Source organism: Oncorhynchus kisutch, linkage group LG1 (genome assembly GCF_002021735.2).
Source record: "Oncorhynchus kisutch isolate 150728-3 linkage group LG1, Okis_V2, whole genome shotgun sequence".
NCBI lineage: Eukaryota > Metazoa > Chordata > Actinopteri > Salmoniformes > Salmonidae > Oncorhynchus > Oncorhynchus kisutch.
This window is the reverse complement of record NC_034174.2, coordinates 39,225,593-39,248,269: the sequence shown is the minus strand read 5'-3', so window position 1 is coordinate 39,248,269 and position 22,677 is coordinate 39,225,593. Positions and strand designations below refer to the sequence as shown.

General features: G+C 43.3%; 3 protein-coding genes across 4 annotated transcripts in view; 2 read left to right on the top strand and 1 right to left on the bottom strand.

Annotated features, from left to right (window-relative positions):
- The window catches only part of LOC109894434 (lysine-specific demethylase 5B-B), a 33,383-nt gene extending 23,483 nt beyond the window's left edge, over positions 1–9,900 (top strand). Inside the window, exons 20-26 of the mRNA XM_020487926.2 lie at positions 3,155–3,293; positions 3,593–3,772; positions 3,934–4,092; positions 4,334–4,853; positions 4,978–5,180; positions 8,580–8,837; positions 9,044–9,900. Of these exons, the coding sequence (XP_020343515.1) occupies positions 3,155–3,293; positions 3,593–3,772; positions 3,934–4,092; positions 4,334–4,853; positions 4,978–5,180; positions 8,580–8,837; positions 9,044–9,178 (1,594 nt within the window). The 3' untranslated portion in view covers positions 9,179–9,900. The remainder of the gene's footprint in view (positions 1–3,154; positions 3,294–3,592; positions 3,773–3,933; positions 4,093–4,333; positions 4,854–4,977; positions 5,181–8,579; positions 8,838–9,043) is intronic.
- A 377-nt stretch (positions 9,901–10,277) lies between these two features.
- LOC109894439 (negative elongation factor C/D) lies at positions 10,278–18,057 on the top strand. Of its 2 annotated transcripts, none has more exons than XM_020487944.2 (15): positions 10,278–10,748; positions 10,950–11,059; positions 11,142–11,251; positions 11,367–11,476; positions 11,672–11,779; positions 11,876–12,028; positions 12,445–12,575; positions 12,952–13,117; positions 14,059–14,193; positions 14,407–14,546; positions 14,680–14,794; positions 15,289–15,384; positions 15,495–15,635; positions 15,794–15,923; positions 16,004–18,057. In XM_020487944.2, the coding sequence occupies exons 1-15, from the start codon at positions 10,692–10,694 to the stop codon at positions 16,036–16,038; spliced, it is 1,737 nt and encodes a 578-aa protein (XP_020343533.1). In that variant the 5' UTR covers positions 10,278–10,691; the 3' UTR covers positions 16,039–18,057. The 2 variants fall into 2 exon arrangements, with proteins under 2 accessions (XP_020343533.1, XP_020343526.1); XM_020487937.2 differs by having other exon boundaries at positions 10,552–10,748; positions 10,947–11,059.
- LOC109894453 (cathepsin Z-like) lies at positions 17,920–21,893 on the bottom strand. Its single transcript, XM_020487958.2, has 6 exons — positions 21,627–21,893; positions 20,339–20,502; positions 19,579–19,758; positions 19,282–19,432; positions 18,750–18,915; positions 17,920–18,512 (listed from the first exon to the last, which is right to left on the bottom strand). The coding sequence occupies exons 1-6, from the start codon at positions 21,740–21,742 to the stop codon at positions 18,387–18,389; spliced, it is 903 nt and encodes a 300-aa protein (XP_020343547.1). The 5' UTR covers positions 21,743–21,893; the 3' UTR covers positions 17,920–18,386.
- Between the last annotated feature and the right edge of the window lie 784 nt (positions 21,894–22,677).

Below are 22,677 nucleotides of genomic sequence, written 5' to 3'. Positions count from 1 at the left end.
GTGCATCGATGACATTGTCCCCGCATATGTACATATCCCAACCAGAAGCCATGGATTACAGGCAACATCCACACTGCGCTAAAGGCTAGAGCTGTCGCTTTCAAGGAGCGGAACACTAATCGGGAGGTTTATAAGAAATCCCTCTACAACCTCAGATGAACCATCAAACGGGTGACTTGTCAACACGGGACCAAGATCGAGTCCTACTACACGGGCTCTGATGCTTGTCGGATGTAGCAGGGCTTGCAAACTATCACAGATTACAAAGGGGAAACGCAGCTGCGAGCTGTCCAGTTGATGCGAACCTACCAGAAAAGCTAAATACCTTTTATGTGCGCTTCGAGGCTAGAAGCACTAAACTATGCATGAGCGCACCAGCTGTTCTGGATGACTCTGTGATCATGCTCTTCATAGCCAACATGGGCAGGACATTTTAAACAGGCTAACATTCATAAAGCCGCAGTGCTAGACAGATTACCAGTACACAAACTCCGAGCATGCACTGACACCTTTGGCTGGTTCTCCCCATTTTGATTTCTAGAAAAACAATCCTTAATCTGTTTTCCCTGGTTGTTTTGCTTCACTTATTTGGTTTTATTCCTCTATTTAATTTTGGTGTGGGTTCTTTTATTTGCGTCTTGGGCAAATTTAGAGGGTATTTATTTATTTATTTATTTATTTTACCTTTATTTAACTAGGCAAGTCAGTTAAGAACAAATTCTTATTTTCAATGACGGCCTAGGAACAGTGGGTTAATTGCCTGTTCAGGGGCAGAACGACAGATTTGTACCTTGTCAGCTCGGGATTTGAACTTGCAACCTTCCAGTTACTAGTCCAACACTCTAACCACTAGGCTAGACTGCCGCCCCTCACATGGTGAGTGTCTTTTTAGGTTCCAGGTGTTGTTGCTAGTCATGTTTTTCATTTTGGTTGTTGGTCAGTGAACCTTTGTTAGTTTCCCCTTCTGTTTGCGTGACATTTTTGGTTTTCTTGCTGGGGAACGTAACAGTATCATGTGTTTTTTTTATTTTTATGACCATTCTAAACAAAATAATAATGTATGTTTTTGATTGTATATTAAATGGATTTATTAGACTGGTGACTTGGTACTCGCTGAGGCCCAACTATTCTAATGTTAAATATGCATACAGTCATTTTGATTGTTGTGCGCTTTTTTTAAGGATGAAATGCGAAAAGTTTCATCTTATGATATTTATCTCAAAGTACTGATGGTGTAAAAATAACATTTAGGAAAAGTCGGGGACAGGTGGGTTCAAGGTTTTTATTGAAATTACAAATTGAAAACGGTGAGATTGATAGTCTTGGCGGTTCTAGTGTTAAGTGTGGTTTGAACTACTGTGGCTGCCATCTTAGCTATGCCACCTTGTCTGCGTAGTTTTCACTGCTGTAACTGTTACTGTTCCTACTGATGTTAGTTAAGTGTTAGTGTTAACTGTTAGTTAAGTAAATTGTTACTCATCAAAACATTTTAATATTATCAGGCAGTACAAACATTTTTTTTACATGTTTTGTTGTAAAAATGCATTAAGCTGTAATTTATGTTGATTTATAATGTTAAAGGATGACATACATTTAGGTTTTAAAACAGATTGACCAATTTCATAGAATGACCCAGAAGTGGAATTTTGTTAATATTACCGTTGCATCAACACTCGGCATGCTAAATCGCTTATGGCACAGTAGGCAATAAGTTACTTTCCGATAATGTTGCATAAAACATTTTGAAAGGTCTATCATTAATTCCCGAACACAAAGGCCCTTGATGCTGTCAATTGGCCAATTTTTAAGTGTATATAGGCTTGCCCAATTTGGCCATCTTTTTTAACAATGTGATAATACGCTCCAAAGTGATAACTTGAAATAATCAAAATAAAAATGTAATTATTTATTAGCCTAGTTATAACTATTTAGACATATCATGTAAAATCTTTGTCAAAAGCGCAAGAGATACTGTTGCATGTAGGTCTGTATTGTTTATGAGTCATATAGAAATATCAAAACATTCTTTCAGCTCCAAAGCAATTGCATGTCTGTTGCGCAGGAACCACTGACTTGCTTCCTTTTTCTATAATCAAGACACCTGCTGGTAGCTCTTAACTGGTTAGGACAGCTCTCCTAAATATCTGTGGAGTAGGTGGGACTCCTTATTACTAGAGGCTTCGTGCATAGTTTTTATATTTTACCCATAAGAGTAGAAGTAAAGTGTCTCTTCTCAGTACTTATGACCAATTTTCTACTCTGACAAGCTTTGTGGATATGGGACCTGGTTAAACTGTTTCAAGTTGTATAGAAGGGTGAGTGACTAACTGTTTTGGCAGAGTGAATGTACAAACGCTTCCCACGTTCGAACACACACGAGACACCCACAGTAAATTATGCCCCCAAGACCGAAATCTTGTTCTCAGTCTTCCTAATGAGACTGTTTGAAACCGAGGCTAAATCAGTAATTTCAGCCCCCCTTCAGTAGTAAAGCAATATAAATGTTTTCATTAGGAAATGGCTACGAGATACACAAAACAAGGTAAATCAAATTGATTGAGACTCGTAAAACTAAATAAGGCACACTGAAATATTACATAAATAGCACTGACACCTTGCTTGCAAAAGCTGCTTAGAAGTTCAGCCAGCAGAGAGTGAAAAGTGCAAGGTTTGCATTTTGGAGTTGAAAGCTGCTTCCTGGTGTTTTAACTGGATCAGTGGGTTGGGACAGTGCTCTGCTGGCATACGCCACAGTTTACACAGATGCTAGTAACGGCGCATGGGCCATAGGGGTAAACTGGCCTAAAGTGAGACATCTTGGACAATAAGGTCGTTATTTGACAACTGAACTTCAGTCAACGTTTTGAATAGAGTAACATGGTATACTGAGCACTAATTCCACTGTTTTATAAGCAACATTGCTTCAAAGTTGTCTCGGTTTAGTCAGATTTCAACTTGTCTGAAAAGAGAACTCCTTAGTGCTAATGTGATAAGTGACTACTGTAGAGCCATATGAACTGGGAAATGAGTGACTAATTTGTTCCAACCTGGTTTGGGGAATATATGAAAAGGTCTTGACAGAACTTGACACTGAAGATAAAAGCAGTACTGTGCATATTTTTTTGTTTTTAAACCTAGTTTCTATTATCTCCAGGCCACGTCACTGTGTAGAAACTCTTGTGGAAGCTCTGCAGGAGGTGGCTAGTATCCCTGCCTATCTTCCCAACTGTCTGCTGCTGAAGGACACGGTGGACCAGGCTAAAGACTGGCTTCAGGAGGCAGAGACCCTACAGGTATGAGCCACTTAGGTTATGTCCCAAAGTGCAATACATGGGGAATAAGGTGCCATGTCTTTGACAATGTCCCTGGTCAAAAGAAATGCACTACATTCTAGTTTATGATCCCATGTAATTGGAAATATTTCTGAATGAATATAGTTTTACTCTATATTGATACCTTTTTAAATAACAATACAACTGCTTCTGGTTAGCCAGACTGAAAAGAAAAAAGCGAGAGAGAAGAGAAGGAAAGAAAGCCAGACTTCTTATAAGAGTATCTATATACTTGTCTTTCTGTGTGTGTTTGTGTGTAGCTGGGAGGCCGTATCCCTGTGCTGGATACCCTGACTGACCTGGTGTCCCGGGCCAAGGCCATCCCAGTCTGGCTGGACCCCCTTGCTCGACTTGATTCCCTGGTGTTTGACGTGCAGGCCTGGAAGGAGAGCGCTGCCAAGACCTTTCTAATGAAGAACTCTGCTTACTCCCTGCTGGAGGTAAACCATCTACAACAATTTAATGCCAATACACATAATCAGACACCTTAGGGGTTGTCAAAAGTAGTACACTAAATTAAATGGTGTGCCATCTGGGTGTTCGTCTTAGAATCACTCCTGAGGTCTTTTGGGATTTGGCTTGGTGTCTTTTGTGTGTTTAGGTGCTGTGCCCCCGGTGTGAGGCTGGGACGGGGCCTCAGCAGTCAAAGTTTAAAAGGGCAAAGGATGCGGCCCAGTGCAGCGAGAGAAACAGCGCCAGGCTGGACTGCCTGAGTGATGTGGAGAGGGCCCTCTCAGAGAGCAAGGACTCTGCCTCTGCTGTACGTGCTGCTCTCTCTCTGTCTACGTAATGTTTTTTTAAACCAAAAGCGCAGACCATTGAACTCATTAAATTCCACTATATTCTAAAGATACCCAGCTATTGCAATCAGTGAACCCCTCTAAATTGATATGAGGACCCATGATATGAAGGTGCATGATTAAATGTATGATTACATGTATGTTGATGTAGTGAAAATTGCGTGTTGTCACGCCAACCTGTGCTGGTTCCCCTCTCTGTAGATGGCCACTCTGGCTGAGGTACGTCAGAAAGAGATGGAGAGTCTGCTGGCCCTTAGGGCCTCCAACGAGTCCAAGCTCCTCCTGGCCGGTGACTGCGGGGCATTGAGGGTGTGTGTGTGCCACAAGGCTCCGTCAGGTGCCATGCTGCAGTGCGATCTCTGCCGTGACGCCTTCCACCGCAGCTGCGTCTTAGGCTCTAACCAGGACCCCTTGCCCAACCAGGCCTGGGTGTGCCCCCAGTGCCAACTCTCTGAGAAACCCCCTCTTGACCGGGTGCTGCCCCTGCTGGCCTCCCTGCAGCGCATCCGGGTGCGGCTGCCTGAGGGTGACGCCCTACGCTTCCTCATCGAGAGGACGGTCCGCTGGCAGCACCGCGTGCAGCAGGCCTCCGCCGAGGGGGTGGCTGTGACTACGTCAAATCAGCGCTGGGCCTCGTCTAGTCCAACCTGGGCTCCGTCTCCGACTCAGGAAACAAACAGCATGTCTTTCTACACGGCGCACCAGTGCATTCCTCTGCAGGGTCAGTGTCGGGCTGGGAACAAGTCACATTTCTATCATATTTATCAAATTTAATGACACTTTAAAAAATATATATATATTCCTGAAAGGGCTGTGTTGAGCCGTATTGTTGGTGTTTGTTTCAGGACTGAGCCCTGAGCTGGAGGAGTTGATGGTAGAGGGCTTCCTGCTGCAGGTGACTCTGCCTGAGACCCAGCAGCTGTACAGATCCCTCATTAAACTGGACCCCCGCCATCACCACCACACAGACAGCCCATTTCCACAGCACAGCGCAGAGCAGGATCAACACCAGCAGAACTCTCAGGGAGGGAGCCCCCCTCACAACCAGGTAACATACTAGTCTACTACTTTAAGGCAGAGCTCAGGTAGCAGGCTAACCACTTGATATAATGGTTATATTGATGTATTTATGAAGTTTCTGGAAATGTGTCCTTCAGTTTGACATTCATTTATTTTTATTTTATTTGGGTAATAAATAATACGACAAGATGTGCATTGGATCCCAGAGGATGGCACTTAAAAGCATGAATTAAAACTTATTTTCAAAGTGTTCCTCGACGGTAAAACAAACATCTAATGATTTAAAAGATGACAAAGTTACAAAACAAACATTATTCAAACCAAAACATCACATTCATGACTTTAGAGAGCCTAATAGATGTGGTAAAGGAGTCAATGGAATGCAGACGTTCCATTGACCAGATTGGCGCACATTCAACAAAGCTGATCTAACAAAGGGGATATTCATCAAATCCGTCATGATTTATGTATCGTTACAGTTCCACAATGTGCTTCCTTAAGTTAAATTTGGCTGTTTTCGCTGCATAACATGTAGAAGTTGTCCCTTTTCAGGTCTAGAAGACGTGACTGCTAAATGCCAACTCCCGCTCGTATCACTTGGTTAGCACAGCTAGCATACAGAAATCGTTGATGGTAGTCATTTTTAACTGTAATGCAGATGATTGGTAACGATGACATGAACGTGTTGGGGTTGACATCCATACAAGCATTATACTCAGATTTTATGTCAACATCGTGTGAAATGCACATATAAAAAATTGCCGAAATGTAGACACATTTTGCTGGGCCACATAGTGGGCCCCATAGTGGAGGTGTCATAATACCCATAAAACCTAGCGGTCAAACAGCAAAATGGTTCCAAAAGTTTTTGGGAATTTTTAGAAACACTTCAAATAAGGTCTGTTTCGTGTAGGCTTAGCCTGGCGTGACATTTTGATAACCATGTAAATCTCTCTCGGACACGGTGACTTATCAAAACTATACACGGTTATCAAAATATCACACCGGGTTAAGCCTACACAAAACAGACCTTATTTTAAGTGTTTCCAAAATCCCCTATGGGAAAAATGAATGGTGGAAAAACGATTAAAACTGTTTCTTTGTTGGAGCATTAGGTTTTATGGGTATTATGACTTGTACTCTGAGGAGACACGGGATCATTCCCCCATGGCTCTTTCCCCCACAAGATTCCATGGCAATTCCATTGTTTTTGGTCGAGTTCAATATTAAATTACTAGAGGGGATATGTCTCAGTTTCATAACTGGGTGGAAATGGCAGCCATCTTGGTCAGCGAGAAATCCAAAACCAGTGTAATTGGAATGAAGGGCAGTAGAGGCATTTCCTCCTTTGACTTATGCAGGAAAATAAAAGGCATGTGACTGATCAGAAATTGTGTAATGGAATTATAGTAAACATTTCTTTATAAATAGCCTGTAAAATGTATGTAAACAGAACATAAATGTCTCGGATGTTGTTTTCTTGGAAAGCTGAATGCTATTATGATACAATATCAGTACTTGTTGCATTTATAGTGCCTTGCGAAAGTATTCGGCCCCCTTGAACTTTGCGACCTTTTGCCATATTTCAGGCTTCAAACATAAAGATATAAAACTGTATTTTTTTGTGAAGAATCAACAACAAGTGGGGCACAATCATGAAGTGGAACGACATTTATTGGATATTTCAAACTTTTTTTACAAATCAAAAACTGAAAAATTGGGCGTGCAAAATGATTCAGCCCATTTACTTTCAGTGCAGCAAACTCTCTCCAGAAGTTCAGTGAGGATCTCTGAATGATCCAATGTTGACCTAAATGACTAATGATGATAAATACAATCCACCTGTGTGTAATCAAGTCTCCGTATAAATGCACCTGCACTGTGATAGTCTCAGAGGTCCGTTTAAAAGCGCAGAGAGCATCATGAAGAACAAGGAACACACCAGGCAGGTCCGAGATACTGTTGTGAAGAAGTTTAAAGCCGGATTTGGATACAAAAAGATTTCCCAAGCTTTAAACATCCCAAGGAGCACTGTGCAAGCGATAATATTGAAATGGAAGGAGTATCAGACCACTGCAAATCTACCAAGACCTGGCCGTCCCTCTAAACTTTCAGCTCATACAAGGAGAAGACTGATCAGAGATGCAGCCAAGAGGCCCATGATCACTCTGGATGAACTGCAGAGATCTACAGCTGAGGTGGGAGACTCTGTCCATAGGACAACAATCAGTCGTATATTGCACAAATCTGGCCTTTATGGAAGAGTGGCAAGAAGAAAGCCATTTCTTAAAGATATCCATAAAAAGTGTCGTTTAAAGTTTGCCACAAGCCACCTGGGAGACACACCAAACATGTGGAAGAAGGTGCTCTGGTCAGATGAAACCAAAATTGAACTTTTTGGCAACAATGCAAAACGTTATGTTTGGTGTAAAAGCAACACAGCTCATCACCCTGAACACCCTATCCCCACTGTCAAACATGGTGGTGGCAGCATCATGGTTTGGGCCTGCTTTTCTTCAGCAGGGACAGGGAAGATGGTTAAAATGGATGGGAAGATGGATGGAGCCAAATACAGGACCATTCTGGAAGAGAACCTGATGGAGTCTGCAAAAGACCTGAGACTGGGACGGAGATTTGTCTTCCAACAAGACAATGATCCAAAACATAAAGCAAAATCTACAATGGAATGGTTCAAAAATAAACATATCCAGGTGTTAGAATGGCCAAGTCAAAGTCCAGACCTGAATCCAATCGAGAATCTGTGGAAAGAACTGAAAACTGCTGTTCACAAATGCTCTCCATACAACCTCACTGAGCTCGAGCTGTTTTGCAAGGAGGAATGGTAAAAAATGTCAGTCTCTCGATGTGCAAAACTGATAGAGACATACCCCAAGCGACTTACAGCTGTAATCGCAGCAAAAGGTGGCGCTACAAAGTATTAACTTAAGGGGGCTGAATATTTGTTAAAGTTTGAAATATCCAATAAATGTCATTCCACTTCATGATTGTGCCCCACTTGTTGTTGATTCTTAACAAAAAAATACAGTTTTATATCTTTATGTTTGAAGCCTGAAATATGGCAAAAGGTCGCAAAGTTCAAGGGGGCCGAATACTTTCGCAAGGCACTGTACATAATGTCTAAATCCTATCAACTGATTTCAGCCAGTGTATGGCTGTGGATTGACAACATTGTTTGAATGGAATGTTGGAATGTTGGCATATTGGCGGTTAATTTGAAAACATTTATGGATTATTTCCTCTAAAACTGGCCGGCTATCTAGTTGACACGCATACAGTGCCGATAAATTAGCACTGGCAAATCATGGTTGACCAACATGGCGGATCTTTGGACCATCATAAGAATGTTTATGTCCATTCTAGTGTTCTAATTATGTGTATGACCTTCATGTGTGGTTACTGTTACCAGAATGGAGTATTCTGTCCCAAGAAGGAGGCTGTGAACGGAAAGAGGACCAAGCGGCACATGGAGGAGGAGAGCTCTGAGCGCAAGGACAAAGCCAAGAAGCCCCGCAAGAAGAAGCCCAAGTTGAACAAGGAGAGGAGCCAGGAGGCCAAGGGGACCTCTTCACTCACCGCCACCCACTCTGACCTCTCCCTGTCGGACTCGGATGAAGACTTCACCCTGTGCGCTGCACCGTGGTGCCGAGAGCCAGAGGGGAAACAGGTTAGCATTACACTCTCCTCCACTGCGTAATGTTGTGGGTCATTTCAATGTGCTTTCCCTCCCCTTGTGTCAAATTGTTTTAGAGATCAACTAACAGACTTATTGTAGTATATTCAAAATAGTATGTAGTATGATTTGTATAAAGTGAGTATACAGCAACAATACAGAATCTGACCAGTGTCTCTTTCCCTCTCTCGTTTTATCAGGTGAATTGGGTCCAGTGTGACGGAAGCTGCCAGCAGTGGTTCCATCAGGTCTGCGTGGGAGTGTCTGCAGAGCAGGCTGAAAAAGAGGACTACATCTGTATCAGCTGCACACAGCCAGACCATACCAGGGAGTGAGGACCAAAAAGAATGGTTTTGAAGTATCATGAGTTTTTAGTATAAGTCACAGCTCTGGGTGCATAACCACCCAGTGAACCTCCTTTCTTCGCTGTGCTCTGGTCCCACTGCCTCCTCATTGATCTTCCTGATCCCAGCCCAGTCTGCTTTTCAGAGTTATTGAGGCTCTTCCATCACCATTTTGTTATAGTGGCTGGCTTTACAGCCAATCAATTTCATCCTTCCAATCAATGACATGATGCAGATTGTACTGCATGAGGTTCCAACTGTCTACGAAGGAGAATAAAGTGGCGGAAACAAGACTTTTTCACTTGACTGACTTGCATGTGTAACAAGACAACCACAGGGATTTTTCAACCAAAATAAGTCAATTGGATAACATTTTTGGAACCCAGATTTTGTACATGCATCTGAAATGTGAACCATTTTCTTCTCATGTAGAGCTAATATTATTTATCTGAGCAAATACTGAACTGCTAATTAATAGGAGTTCAGTTTTCGTCTGAGCTATGTTTGTGCTTAGAAATGGTTCTATACTAGAACCTATAGAATGCCCTCCTAGGCTGTAGGTTGAAAGTGGTGTTTTTGACTTGCAACCTAGCTAACATAAGGAACTGTGTGAATTAACTGCCACTGGTATCGTTTGACTTTTTTCCTCCTTTGGGTAAATATGAATCATATGTTGCAGTTTGCATAAGGAATAAAATCATGTTTTCTCACAAGTGTATGTTGTCCTTTTATTTTTGGAAGCTATCCAAACTTAACTAGGCCTACTAGTAAGTAGTCTCCATAAGTCTCTCTCATGGACATGAATGATATTTAATTATAGAAAGCATAATGGGATTATAATGGCTGAGAATTAATAGAATAAGCCATAGTGGTGTAGAGGGCTAATCATGATTACTTTCAAGGAAATATTGGAGATCTTCCAAAGACTTTAAATAAACCCTAATATCAGTTAACATTCAAATAAAAGAAAATATTTCAAAATGTATTGTTAAGCGCACGCTATGATGCTGGGCTATTTCGTTCCATATTTGTATCAAAATACTTGAATTCCCACTGTATTTTCTTTAACCACTGCAAGTGAAGACACGACATTCATTTCCCCAGTACTCGATTTTCCGCCATTTTGTTTTCTCCTAGCGAATCCTAAAACCGGTTAACAAAACTGTTCCATATCGTTCTTTTTTTAAACTTTGGTTTACCCCTCAGTCGTGCATCTAGTTAAAGTAGGCTCATGTATTCTTATTATTTTAGAGGGAAAATCAACAGGAATTAATCTAAATTTGTCTGTTTACATAAACATGCATTTATTCTGCCGCGCCACAAGGTGGCGTATGTTCTACAGACCTTTAGTTATCCGACGGATATATATATATTTTTAAACTACCCCTTTAGCTAGCTAGCTTACCCGAGGCAATTGTTTTGTTTTCAAAAATAGTATCGATACTTGCTTTATTATAGCTTGCTGGGTGCTTCATATTGTAAAGCTACTCACTCTCTCGTCATCATGGACGAGGAATATTACGAAAGGAATATTGGAGACTGGGATGGTCCGGATGGCAATGTAAGCATAATATTTACAATGTAGCTGGTGAATGTACACTGTTAACCTTACAACAAAATGGTAGCGTTCAGGGAGCTAGCTCTACATTGTTGCTGACTGTTGATTCATTGCTTGACAGACAAATCGCAAATGTATATGGTGATCGCTACAATCTTAGGATGTTCCTTCCTTGGCTGAAGTGATGTGACTTCCATCTAGCAGGACGACTATGTTGAAGGGGAGAACGATGGGAAAGTTCAGGAGGACTGCCTACAGAAGTTCTCCAGCAGAGATTACATCATGGAGCCTGCTGTCTTCAACACCCTCAAAACGTAAACCCATTATTGAATGTGTTTGTGTCTAGTAGTGTATGAAGAGTCAAACCATTTCCTGAAGAGACTTCTGTTTCCACAGATATTTCCAGGCTGGTGGCTCCCCTGAACATGTCATCCAGCTCCTGTCGGAGAACTACTCTGCTGTGGCACAGACTGTCAACCTGCTGGCAGAGTGGCTCATCCAGATGGGTAAACGACACTGGACTGAGCTGCAAATGGCACCCATTTCCCTATGTAGTGGACTGTTTGGGAGAGAGAGCCTAAATTACATGTTTTCCCCCCCCCATCTTTCTGTGTATTTCAGGTGTAGAGCCTGCTCAGGTGCAGGAGCGGGTAGAGAATCACTTGAAAAGTCTCCTGATCAAGCACTTTGACCCCCAGAAGGCAGACTCCATTTTTACTGTAGAGGGAGAGGTGAGATCTCTGTCACCAGTGATAGACAAACTACTAATGCTTTGGATGTGAATGATAGCTGAAAAGTAATCTCCTGATTTCCTGCTGTTTTGTCCCACTCTTACTCAATTTTTTCACTCTTACTGTTGTTTCCCTCAGAGTATAGTCATAACCCTATAGTATACAGAGTAACCCTGTCCTTCTGTGTTTGTTCAGACTCCTGCCTGGCTGGAACAGATGATCGCCCACACCACCTGGAGAGACCTTTTCTACAAGCTGGCCGAGGCCCACCCTGACTGTCTGATGCTCAACTTCACTGTCAAAGTACTGATGATCACCCAGCAGTTAATAACTGATGGAATTATGGGTCAAACAGTGCCATGTTCCTCCTCCTTGCTGACTGTGTGCGTGTGTCCTCAGCTCATCTCAGATGCGGGCTACCAGGGGGAGATCACCAGTGTGTCGACAGCGTGCCAGCAGCTGGAGGTGTTCTCCAGGGTCCTAAGGACCTCTCTGGCCACGCTGCTGGATGGAGGAGAGGACAACCTAGAGAAGAACCTGCCAGAATTCGCTGTGAGTCTCACCCAGCCACATGCAGATTCTGGGCCTGTAGAGAAGGAGTGATGATCTAGGATCAGGTCCCCCTGTCCATATAATTATATTCATTAGGTTGTAAAAAGGCAATACTGATTATAGATCAGCACTCCTACACTGAGTCGCTTTATGAATTATGTTCCCAAGAAAAGATCTAGGCCTATCTATCATTCTCACTCAGAACAAATCCTTGGTTTGATGGTTTTGAAAATGGGATGTATTTGAGGTTTTGATTCATTTGAAAATGATACTACAATCAATATTGCTCTAAGTAATATGGAATTGCATGGACGTGGGTAACACCACATGATGTTACAGGCTACCTGTCTTTTGACATGAGTGTCTCTGTTGGTTTGGAGCTGAACTGTTCTCTCCTCCTTTTCTGCATTCCACAGAAGATGGTGTGTCACGGGGAGCACACATACCTGTTTGCCCAGGCCATGATGTCCATCATGTCTCAGGAGGAGCAGGGGGGGTCGGCCATGCGCAGGATCGGCCAGGAAGTACAGAAGTCTGCACATCAACGGTATCCTGTCCTCTACATTATTTTGCCAGCATTCACTTATGCTCTTGGCTCTTATAGACAGCAAAGGCCATTGACAAATGCCATCTATCTTGGCAGAATTCCATTCTAATTAGAGGAAATGTATATTATTTAATTGAATTGATTCCTACGTTTTGTAAAATTATTTTATTATTATTTGTAAAATCCAGTGTTACAATAAACATTGAGTAAGCAGCTTTGTGGAACAGACAGAAATGATGGTCTCACCTATCACACTCAAGTGAATGGGATTGTAACTAATTGTATTACAGGCTATATGTTCCTCCGGGAACAAAGTAGTTGAAGTACGTAAGTTAATTTGAGTGTTTTACTGTTCCTTGTGATGTTTTAATGTCAGGGGCCATGATGCCAGTCAGATTACTCTGGCATTGGGCACAGCAGCAGCCTACCCTCGAGCCTGCCAGGCCCTGGGCGCAATGCTGTCCAAAGGGGCACTCAACCCTGCCGACATCACTGTGCTCTTCAAGATGTTCAGCAGCATGGACCCACCTCCCGTAGAGCTGGTTAGTGTGGAGCATCCAGACACTTTATAACCTCTAACCTAGGTTGCACCCCAAATCTCCACCCTGGCACAGCCAGAAGAGGACTGGCCACCAGGTGCTTCTACACCTGCATTGCTTGCTGTTTGGGGTTTTAGGCTGGGTTTCTGTCCAGCACTTTGAGATATCAGCTGATGTACGAAGCTGCAGTACTTTTTACATTTCTAAATGTATTTTTTTAACCCCCATTTTCTCCCCAATTTCGTGGTATCCAATTGTTAGTAGTTACTGTCTTGTCTCATCGCTACAACTCCCGTACGGGCTCGGGAGAGACGAAGGTCGAGAACCTTCGTCTCTCCCGAGCCCGTATGGGAGTTGTAGCCATGCGTCCTCCTCGTCCTCCGACACAACCCAACCAAGCCGTACTGCTTCTTAACACAGCGCGCCTCCAACCCGGAAGCCGCACCAATGTGTCGGAGGAAACACCGTACACCTAGCGTCCTGGTCAGCGTGCACTGCGCCCGGACGCCACAGGAGTCGCTAGTGCATGATGAGACAAGGATATCCCTACCGGCCAAACCCTCTCTAACCCGGACGACGCTAGGCCAATTGTGCGTCACACCATGGACCTCGCAGTCGCGGCCGGCTGCGACAGAGCCTGGTGTCACAGCTAGCACTGCGATGCAGTGCCTTAGAACACTGCGCCACCCTAGTGCAGTACTTTTGATCAAAAGTGGTGCACTACATATGGAATAAGGTGCTATTCTCCAAGTTCAATGGGGGACTATTTTCAACGGCCTTGCATGTTGGACGTGATGACAAACAATATGAGTTAGCAAGATGGCACCATCAGATCTGGAACCAGGCTAGCCTTACCAGAATACTAAACCTGAGAATTACTTGTCTTTCAGCTGTTGATGTTGTCTTTTGAGATAGTGGGTGAAGTATTTCTGTTGTCTCTTCAGATCCGAGTGCCTGCGTTCCTCGACCTGTTCATGCAGTCGCTGTTCAAGCCGGGCTCAAAGATCAACCAGGACCATAAACACAAATACATTCACATCCTGGCCTATGCTGCCAGTGTGGTTGAAACATGGAAAAAGGTACCAGAAACAAAAACATCCTTGACATAAATCCCTCATACTAGCAAGTCTATCAGATTTTCTCTCGTTGCTCATATGTATGTGCAAAATTCAAAATGTTTTAGTTTTTTCCCGGTATGTGAGAATATTTTATTCAATGATGCATGTTTTTGTGTTTTTTTCTTCAAGTAAAAACATCCAGATAACAGTGTCTCTCTTCTCGTCCATCCACAGAACAAGCGAGTGAACATCAACAAGGACGAGCTTAAATCCACCTCCAAGGCCATTGAGACGGTCCATAACCTGTGTTGCAATGAGAATAAAGGAGCCACAGAACTGGTGGCTGAGCTCAGCACCCTGTACCAGTGCATCCGGTGAGCCCAGAAGCCAACCTAATGAACCCATTGGTCTCCTGTATGTAGCTAACAGGATTCCAAGAATGTAATTGATTACCACTGTTGATTGAGACTTCCTTTGGGTGACCATCGTCGCTTTGTCCATTTCCAGGTTCCCAGTTGTTGCCATGGGGGTACTGAAGTGGGTTGATTGGACGGTCTCTGAGCCCCGCTACTTCCAGCTCCAGACAGACCACACCCCTGTCCACCTGGCGCTTCTGGACGAGGTAGGTGTTTGTGCTTGTCCTCTCTTGTCCTTGAGGGAGAATGTTTTTGTTGTGGTATTATGGTAGACTCACTACATATAATAGATGAGTCCCTAATGGCAACCTATTACCTATATAGTGCACTACTATTGCCATATCTGGTCGAAAGTAGTGCACTACATAGTGAATAGGGTGCCATTTGGGATGCACACACAGATCGTGCCTTTAACTGTCATTCTTGGAATTATTTTGGTGGTTAAATACTAGGGCCAGGTTTTTAATCCAATCACCGCTTTTTAGCTATGCATCATTTAAAGGCAACGTCACTGCAGTCGCGGAGATCGCGTTGAAAGTAAACGCTGTAGATGTCGGCTCAATCGGAAATGACCTTTTAAACATCCACCGCACTACAACACAGATCTTCTGCGGTCCGGATTGAATCCTGGCCTTGGACTGATCTGCAATTCGGTGTTAAGGACAGAGAGTAATGAGAACATCATGTTTTTATTTCCCAGATCAGCACCTGTCACCAGCTTCTGCACCCACAGGTCCTCCATCTACTGATCAAGCTCTTTGAGACCGAACACTCCCAGCTCGACGTCATGGAGCAGGTATGTGTGTTTTGCGTTTGTGCGTAGGCTTAATCTGGACCCATGCAACTGTCCGATAGACTTTCAGTGGATGACTTAGCTGACTGTATGGGTGTTGTTGTCCCTGTCAGATGGAACTGAAGAAGACCCTGTTGGACCGTATGGTCCACCTGCTGAGTCGAGGCTACGTGCTGCCTGTGGTCGGATACATCCGCAAGTGCCTGGAGAAGCTCAACACAGACATCTCTCTCATCCGCTACTTTGTAACGGAGGTAAGGCACACTTTGAGCCAGAAACTACTGTCAGAGGTCACATTTTAAAGAGAAGTGAAACATTCTAAAGAAACTGTTGGTCTGTCGGTCCAACGTAGTTGCGCTTGAGGAAATGGTAGTGGAATTGAAAATATAAATGTTTATTTTTGCCCTATCAGGTGTTGGATGTGATTGCCCCTCCATACACTTCAGACTTTGTCCAGCTGTTCCTGCCCATCCTGGAGAACGACAGCATCGCTGGCACAATACGCACAGAGGGAGAACACGATCCTGTGGCTGAGTTTATAGGTCAGTCATTATACATATTGATTATATGACTAAATATTTTAATTTTGCCCAACTTGAAATATCTTTGTGCTCTGTTTCAGCTCACTGCAAATCCAACTTCATCATGATGAACTGAGAATGACGCTGGTGGGTCCACCTTGGATGAGGATGTAGTGGGAATACCAGGGAGGGGCAGAAGGCGTGACCTCAGTTATGAGCCAATCATACCTTGACGTGTTGTGTGGACTGGTGGAAGAGGAATAGAACAATTTTGAGGCAGACCATTTTCATAGACTGACCTGCGATTTTGCGTTCTCTTCAAATGTGGCTTAAACACATGACTTTGAGAATTAAAAGGATGTTGTAGTGTATCATTGCTTATCACAGTTAAGAAGGGTCTGGAGGTTTGAGGATACCTTGTTTTACAGTGCAGCTCCATCATTGGTTTCACTGTTGTTTCCATTGGTATGTGCCAAGGTTTCAAAATCCATTTTCTGTTGCATTGTCTTTTGATTTTTATAAATGTTAAAATGACTGCTCAAAAGATAAATGTTAATTGAAAAGTTTTCCTACTTCCCCTTTTCAATTTGACAAGAATTTTGACACATCTTGGTTTTATTTGTTTTTCGCACCTAGCAACAGTTAATTGTACAGTGGTAAGTGTAGATCACCGGTATTTATACGACAAGACAATGAGTTTCCACCATGCTGCATCATTTCCTTTGAGGTGGTTCAAGGAAAGTTAATGTATAAAAACAAGTTTCCATCTGGCCTGGATTCAAACACACCACTAGTGCCAACACATTGCATGAAACACCTTAAACTAGTGTAAAGTACACAAAGCGATTTCAGTGCCAACTGATTATTTGGATATTGATTCATAAATTGAACTTGTATTTTCATGATTTAAGGGAGAGTCACAACCACCATTTGGCCCCCATAAGAATACAGTTGAAATGCCATAAGGATAGCTTTTCAACTCCCTAATAAATCTTGCTCTTGTGACTGACTGGGTTTGAACCAGGTGTCCTGCAAGGTTAATCATTAAATGTGTGGTTCATCGAACCAACTCGCATTACACCCCCTTTGACCTCAACCAATATAACTGACTGGGTTTAATCAGGCCTGTTGCACAACAATGGCAAACAAGCAGAAGGATCTGCAGAATGCCTGAGACGTCAGTTGAATGAGTTCTAACTCAGGTCTACTGTGTGCCAGACAATGCTAATGTTCAGGTCCCCGACCATTTTAGATGGTCAAAGTCACATGTTACCTTTGCCGGAGATTTGAACCTAACAAGTCATCGGGTCTCAGGCAAGGTTCTTAACACAAATCACGCTCTTTTGACGAGTAACCTTGCTGGAGCTAAGAAGACTTGTTTTGCAGGTGGTTAGTCTAAAGTGTCGCCCCTTGCGCAATTAAAGCTGAATCAGCGTGAAGTAACTCGCTAAGCAGGCAACGTGATGTCCTTTACAATGGTGCCAATGGATTTCTTTTAAATTGCACTGGTTTAACCACTGTGGAGTGAGTATGTAGCGGATCTGTGACAGCTTAACTGTCACCCCTTTTTAGCAATTGAAAAATGCCACTTTCAATAGCATGGTGGGTTACAATACTTCAGGAGGGTGGTCACATGTGTTTGTGAAACAGATGTCCTGAGTTAGTCTCTGTATACGCTGATTCTGTCCTTTAAATTGTCCCTATAGGCTTTATCTAAGTGGGCTAACCAGGAGACATGGTTCGAACCCAGTCAGTTGCAAGATTAAATGGAGTTGAAAGGCTATCCAACTACTCTTATGGAGGACAAATTGCAGTTGACACTCCCTTCTGACGCAACCTGTGATCAGAGGGAACCAGAACGCACAGCCATGGTCAAGATTCTTAGCTTTCAGGAAGGTGGTCAATAGCCTGAATGGTTCAAATTCTTAAAATACCAGTGACATACCACATTCGTTTCAGACACCGCTAGAAGCATCTGATTTAGTTCCAGGTTGAATTTTAAATGACTGCAATAGCGTCCATATTGAAACTCAAATTTTATTACATTTTTAAAAAAACAATAAGACCCAGATTAAATACAAGTTAAATTTTTTAAGTCAATGATTCAACTTGTACAGTCAAACATAGAAATGTAAATAAACTGTCAGCACTGAAATCACAAGTCAGTGCCTTGATACAATCCTTGAGTTAATTATCATGAACAAAAGACATAGCATCAGAATTGATGAAGGCTACCCCTGCAAACATTGACAGCAATTTGTTTGCTTACTGGCATTGATCTTTGGCTAATTGTGCACATCTGCAGTCACACTTGTTCCCAAGGCAAAGCACGTCTTGTTGCCACAAACTGAATGTATTCCCTTTCCCTGATTTTACAGTGTTAAAATGTCGATGTAGCCTGATATTGTCATAGAAAACTGTAGATATGCATAGAATAGACAGCATTGTGTTTAAAATAAACTGGTTGGCTTCACTGCCGGTTGTCTACATGTAGGTCTTGGGAACGATGGGATCTCCATACATGCAGTCTTCCTCCAGGGCCAGGTTGTACTGACTGCCACTTCCTCCCTTGTAGGCGCTGGTCACGATCCTCAACCAGCCCTTCTCTCCCTGGCAAGAAAATAGAAACTTCCTCAATCTGGAGTGTCAGCTAGATAAATATGCTTGATGGTACATGAGCAACAGAAAAGTCAAGTTAACTACAGGAAAAGCTATAGGCTAGGTGTGTTGCCGCATCTTGAGCGCAATGTAATTCTGTAGCAGAACAGGACTCTGCTGCAGTTTCCATAGGAGATCACTACAGACAGATATAAAATGGCATGCATGGTATTCATTTGATAAGCTTACCCAGGGCTCTCCCCAGGAGTTGCGGACAATCCAGAACTCCACACCATTCTCATCCAGGCCCCAGCCGGCAACGGACACAATGTGGTTGATGTAGGGCTCCTGTATATACTCAGAGTACAGGCCTCCTGTGTAGGCGTCCAACTTGTCTGTTGCCATGATCCCACAGCTACCAAGGACAAAAAAAAAAGTGGTGTCTGTATTTAGTTAAAGCGACACTGTTTGTATGTACGTTTTGAGGGGCAGGAAGGGAGAGAGAATACTTGGACAGAGTTGCATGGCTGCAGTAATCAATGAACATTAAGCAGCAAATCCATACAGACAAGCAAAATGAATTGTTCCTTCACTAACTTCCTAAGTCATAGTGCTACTATGGGGTCACTTTGTTTCACGGCAGACATGGGCAAGCTGACACTGGTAGGTGCCCGTTTGACTGACTTGTCTCCATTTCTCATGCAAATCCATACACCGTCACTACAGGAGGAGCGCATGAGAAGAGAAACAGTCACCACGTTGACCAAGTCCAGTTCCTAACCTGATCGGTCCACCAGCGTAGATCTCAGCCATCATCTTCTCCCTCCCACTGACAGGGCCGAAGTCTGCGACCTTCCACAGGGTGTAGTTCTGGATGATGTTGCAGACCCCGAATGTGGTGCAGGTTCCACACTGGTTAAACTGTTTGCATGCTGCATGACAATATGGAGAACATGTTAAATCGGAGAAATGGCAAATTAACCACAATCTTAATTTTGTGATAAAGTCTATAATGGGAAAGACTGCTGAACCAAGTGAAGTGACTGTTCAGCTGGGAGTTAAGATCTTGAGGCCTTACTCTGATCAATGGCCTGGTAGTTGTTGCAGGTCTCATCAGGGATGCCATGTTTGTTGGCATACTCCCACACCCCAGTGTGATCACCTCCATGACAGGAGCCAGCCTCACCACAGTCCACCACATTTTGGACTGACAGATAGGCAGAGGGCCAGGCTCCCTTCCGCTTGATGTTTATGCGATCTGGGAAAAGGAGCACACCAACAACCAGTCTATTAATTCAATACTTGTTCCAGAATCTGCTCATAAATGTGTAAGTCAAACTTAGTAAGGACAAGTCTAGGATTCTGAAGTCATTGTATTATGATAAAGGATTACTTGTATGAGCAGAGGAGGAAATTGCCTTTGCATTTTAAAAACAGATTTACCGGAAACCCAAATGACAGGAAACCATGAAGCTATAACTGCAGTCAGGTGTTCCACAAAATTCCCTGTCAGGCCAACCCCCGAATGGGTCAGATGTGTTAAATGCCTGACAGGCAGTCATGTTTGATCAATTGCAATTCCACTTACGTTATAAAATCTAGTTTAAGTGACTTTAGATTGGTAAACTGTCTTTATGACAGTCATCTTGAAGGGCAATTACCAAGCTTCAACACTACCTATAGAGAATCAAAAGTTTGCAGACATCCATAGCCAAATAGAATTTTACAGTCCGATCTTCATCCTGTCCATTTGTACCATGTAAACTGTATGCTTTGTTTATTTCTATGAGCTGTACAAATTAGATGACAGCAGAAAGGCGAGCTGGAAGTCAGGCTACCTGCCATGGCGCTGGTGCTTCCGTGTGCCCAGCAGGAGCCACAGTACTGGGGGATGTGCTGGTTGCGGGTAGTGCTGACGTAGTTGGTGCCGTTGATGTTCCTCCAGTCCCAGGCCTTGGGGAGCTCATTGGCTTCAAGGAACTCGTAGGGTCGGGGCATCGTCCTGATGAAAGACATGACATCAGGGTACAAGGTGCTCTAGATATCATTCTTTTTGGGGGGATAAATTGGTCGTTAGTCTCGTCCCGTCGCTGCAATTCCTGCACGGACTCGGGAGAGGCGAATGTCGAGAGCCATGCATCCTCTGAAACACGACCCCGCCAAGCGGCACTGCTTGCTCAACCTGGAAGCCAGCCACACAAAGACAGAGGAAACACCATACAGCTGGCAACCGAAGTCAACATGCATGTGCCCAGCCCACCACAAGGAGTCGCTAGAGCACGATGACTGGCCAAACCCTACCCTAACCCAGACGATGCACACTAGGCCAAATTGTGCACCACCTCATGGATATCCCAGTCAGCTGCGACCCAGCCTGGGATCGAACCCAGGTCTGTAGTGACACATCAAGCACTGATGCAGTGCCCTAAACCGCTGCGCTGCTCGGGAGGCCCTAGATAGCGTTCTAAATGTAGAGCGGCTCAAACTCTGCAAGCATGAAGGAGCTAAGCACTCGAAAGGTCCCATGCAAAACCGGACCAGATTGAGTTTGGCAGAGCTGTGAGCACCCAATACCAAAATGGGATGATATACTTTAAACGACAGGTCAAAGTCTGCCCAGACTACAGTCATCTCCTAACCACAGACATGTCAGAAACCTTGTCTCCGTCGGCTTTGATTGCTTTAAAACTTTAGATAGCAAATGATGCGCCTTCCGTAATACACTGATTAAGTCTTAAAGGGGAGGAACTTGTCAACATTTGAACCATTAACCCGGTTGTACTATGTACAACAAACTCGCTCAGTGACTGACTAATAATATCAATGGCGTGCAGAAGATGCAGGTAAAGTACGCCTGAACAAATCAAGAACACAGAACAAAAACAATTGAAACCACTAGAGGCAAAAAATAAGCATGCGCCTGCTGGCCGCCCTACTTCCCATATCAGATGGCTACGACTATATGAAATAAACAAAGTACAACAAAACAAAAAAATGGGGTGGAGGGAAAAAAAATCTAAGTTCCTACTTACAATCATGTTGCAACAACTAGTTACTATTTATAGCTCAAGAACAATCACTAGACATATCAAATTTGGTGATGGAAGACATCACGGCTAAAGTTACCTGAATCCATTGTGCTTGTTCAGCTTGGGTCTATAGCATGGCTGCTTCTCGTTAAAATAGCGTCCAGCAAAGACACCCGACACCATAAACACGAATAACAACAGTGACCGAGCCATGTTGAAAAATATTTGTCATATGACTTCTTCGAAACTCGTTGGGATTTTTATACTGTTTCACCACGAGGGTCAACCTGAACAAGGCGTAAACGCGGCGCAGACTGGCAGAGTTTTGTGTCATAAGGATTATACTTCCCTGCCATTAATTACTGGTTTTACAGACAGCACGAGGTGGTTTATAGATCAGTGCTAACTGCAGTTCGACCTACGTGAACAACCACGTCGCAAACGCCATCCCGTGATTAGTGACTCATTACAGTACACTACACACATAGGAACAGCTGAGTTGATTTTGTTTTACAAACATTGCACCTTCTAATTAATTAACCAACCAAACATTGCCCTTGGCTTTAATCATAATCCTTTCAAAAAGTTACATTTTGGGTGGGGGGGGTAATATTCCCGAATGGGCATAACATGGGCAGAACCTGCACTTGCAACATCCAGAAAGTGATGCATTGGTATGCTACAATTTGAGGCTTGCCAAAATATGACATTTCCATTTTACAGGCTTGCATGTTTCATTGCAAGTTTCATTCAAGAGAGCTATTGATACAATGTTAACAATTTTACAGGCTTGCCTGCATCAATGTGGCCAGCGATCTAAGGCACTGCATCTCAGTGCTAGAGGTGTCACAACAGACCCTGGTCCGATTCCAGGCTGTATCACAACTGGCGCACAATTGGCCCAGCGTCGTCCGGGTTAGGGTTTGCGGGTGTAGGCCGTCATTGTAAATAAGACTTTGTTCTTAACTGACTTGCCTAGTTAAATAAAGGTTAAATAAATAATAATAACCTGTGGCATTCAAATGTTGCTCCATGCAAATTTATTTTTTATTTTTTTTATTTTACCTTTATTTAACCAGGTAGGCTAGTTGAGAACAAGTTCTCATTTACAATTGCGACCTGGCCAAGATAAAGCAAAGCAGTTCGAC

What these genes read in the sequence shown, in the direction of transcription:
- LOC109894453 (XM_020487958.2), bottom strand. Translation starts at nt 21,742, where the DNA reads ATGGCTCGGTCACTGTTGTTATTCGTGTTTATGGTGTCGGGTGTCTTT. An exon ending in AAGCACCAGCGCCATGGCAG is followed by an intron (nt 19,759 to 20,338) that starts GTAGCCTGACTT and finishes TCCTTTTCCCAG; the next exon opens with ATCGCATAAACATCAAGCGG. An exon ending in TACGCTGGTGGACCGATCAG is followed by an intron (nt 18,916 to 19,281) that starts GTTAGGAACTGG and finishes TGTCCTTGGTAG; the next exon opens with CTGTGGGATCATGGCAACAG.
- LOC109894439 (XM_020487937.2), top strand. Translation starts at nt 10,692, where the DNA reads ATGGACGAGGAATATTACGAAAGGAATATTGGAGACTGGGATGGTCCG. An exon ending in ACCCTGTACCAGTGCATCCG is followed by an intron (nt 14,547 to 14,679) that starts GTGAGCCCAGAA and finishes GTCCATTTCCAG; the next exon opens with GTTCCCAGTTGTTGCCATGG. An exon ending in AGCTCGACGTCATGGAGCAG is followed by an intron (nt 15,385 to 15,494) that starts GTATGTGTGTTT and finishes TGTCCCTGTCAG; the next exon opens with ATGGAACTGAAGAAGACCCT.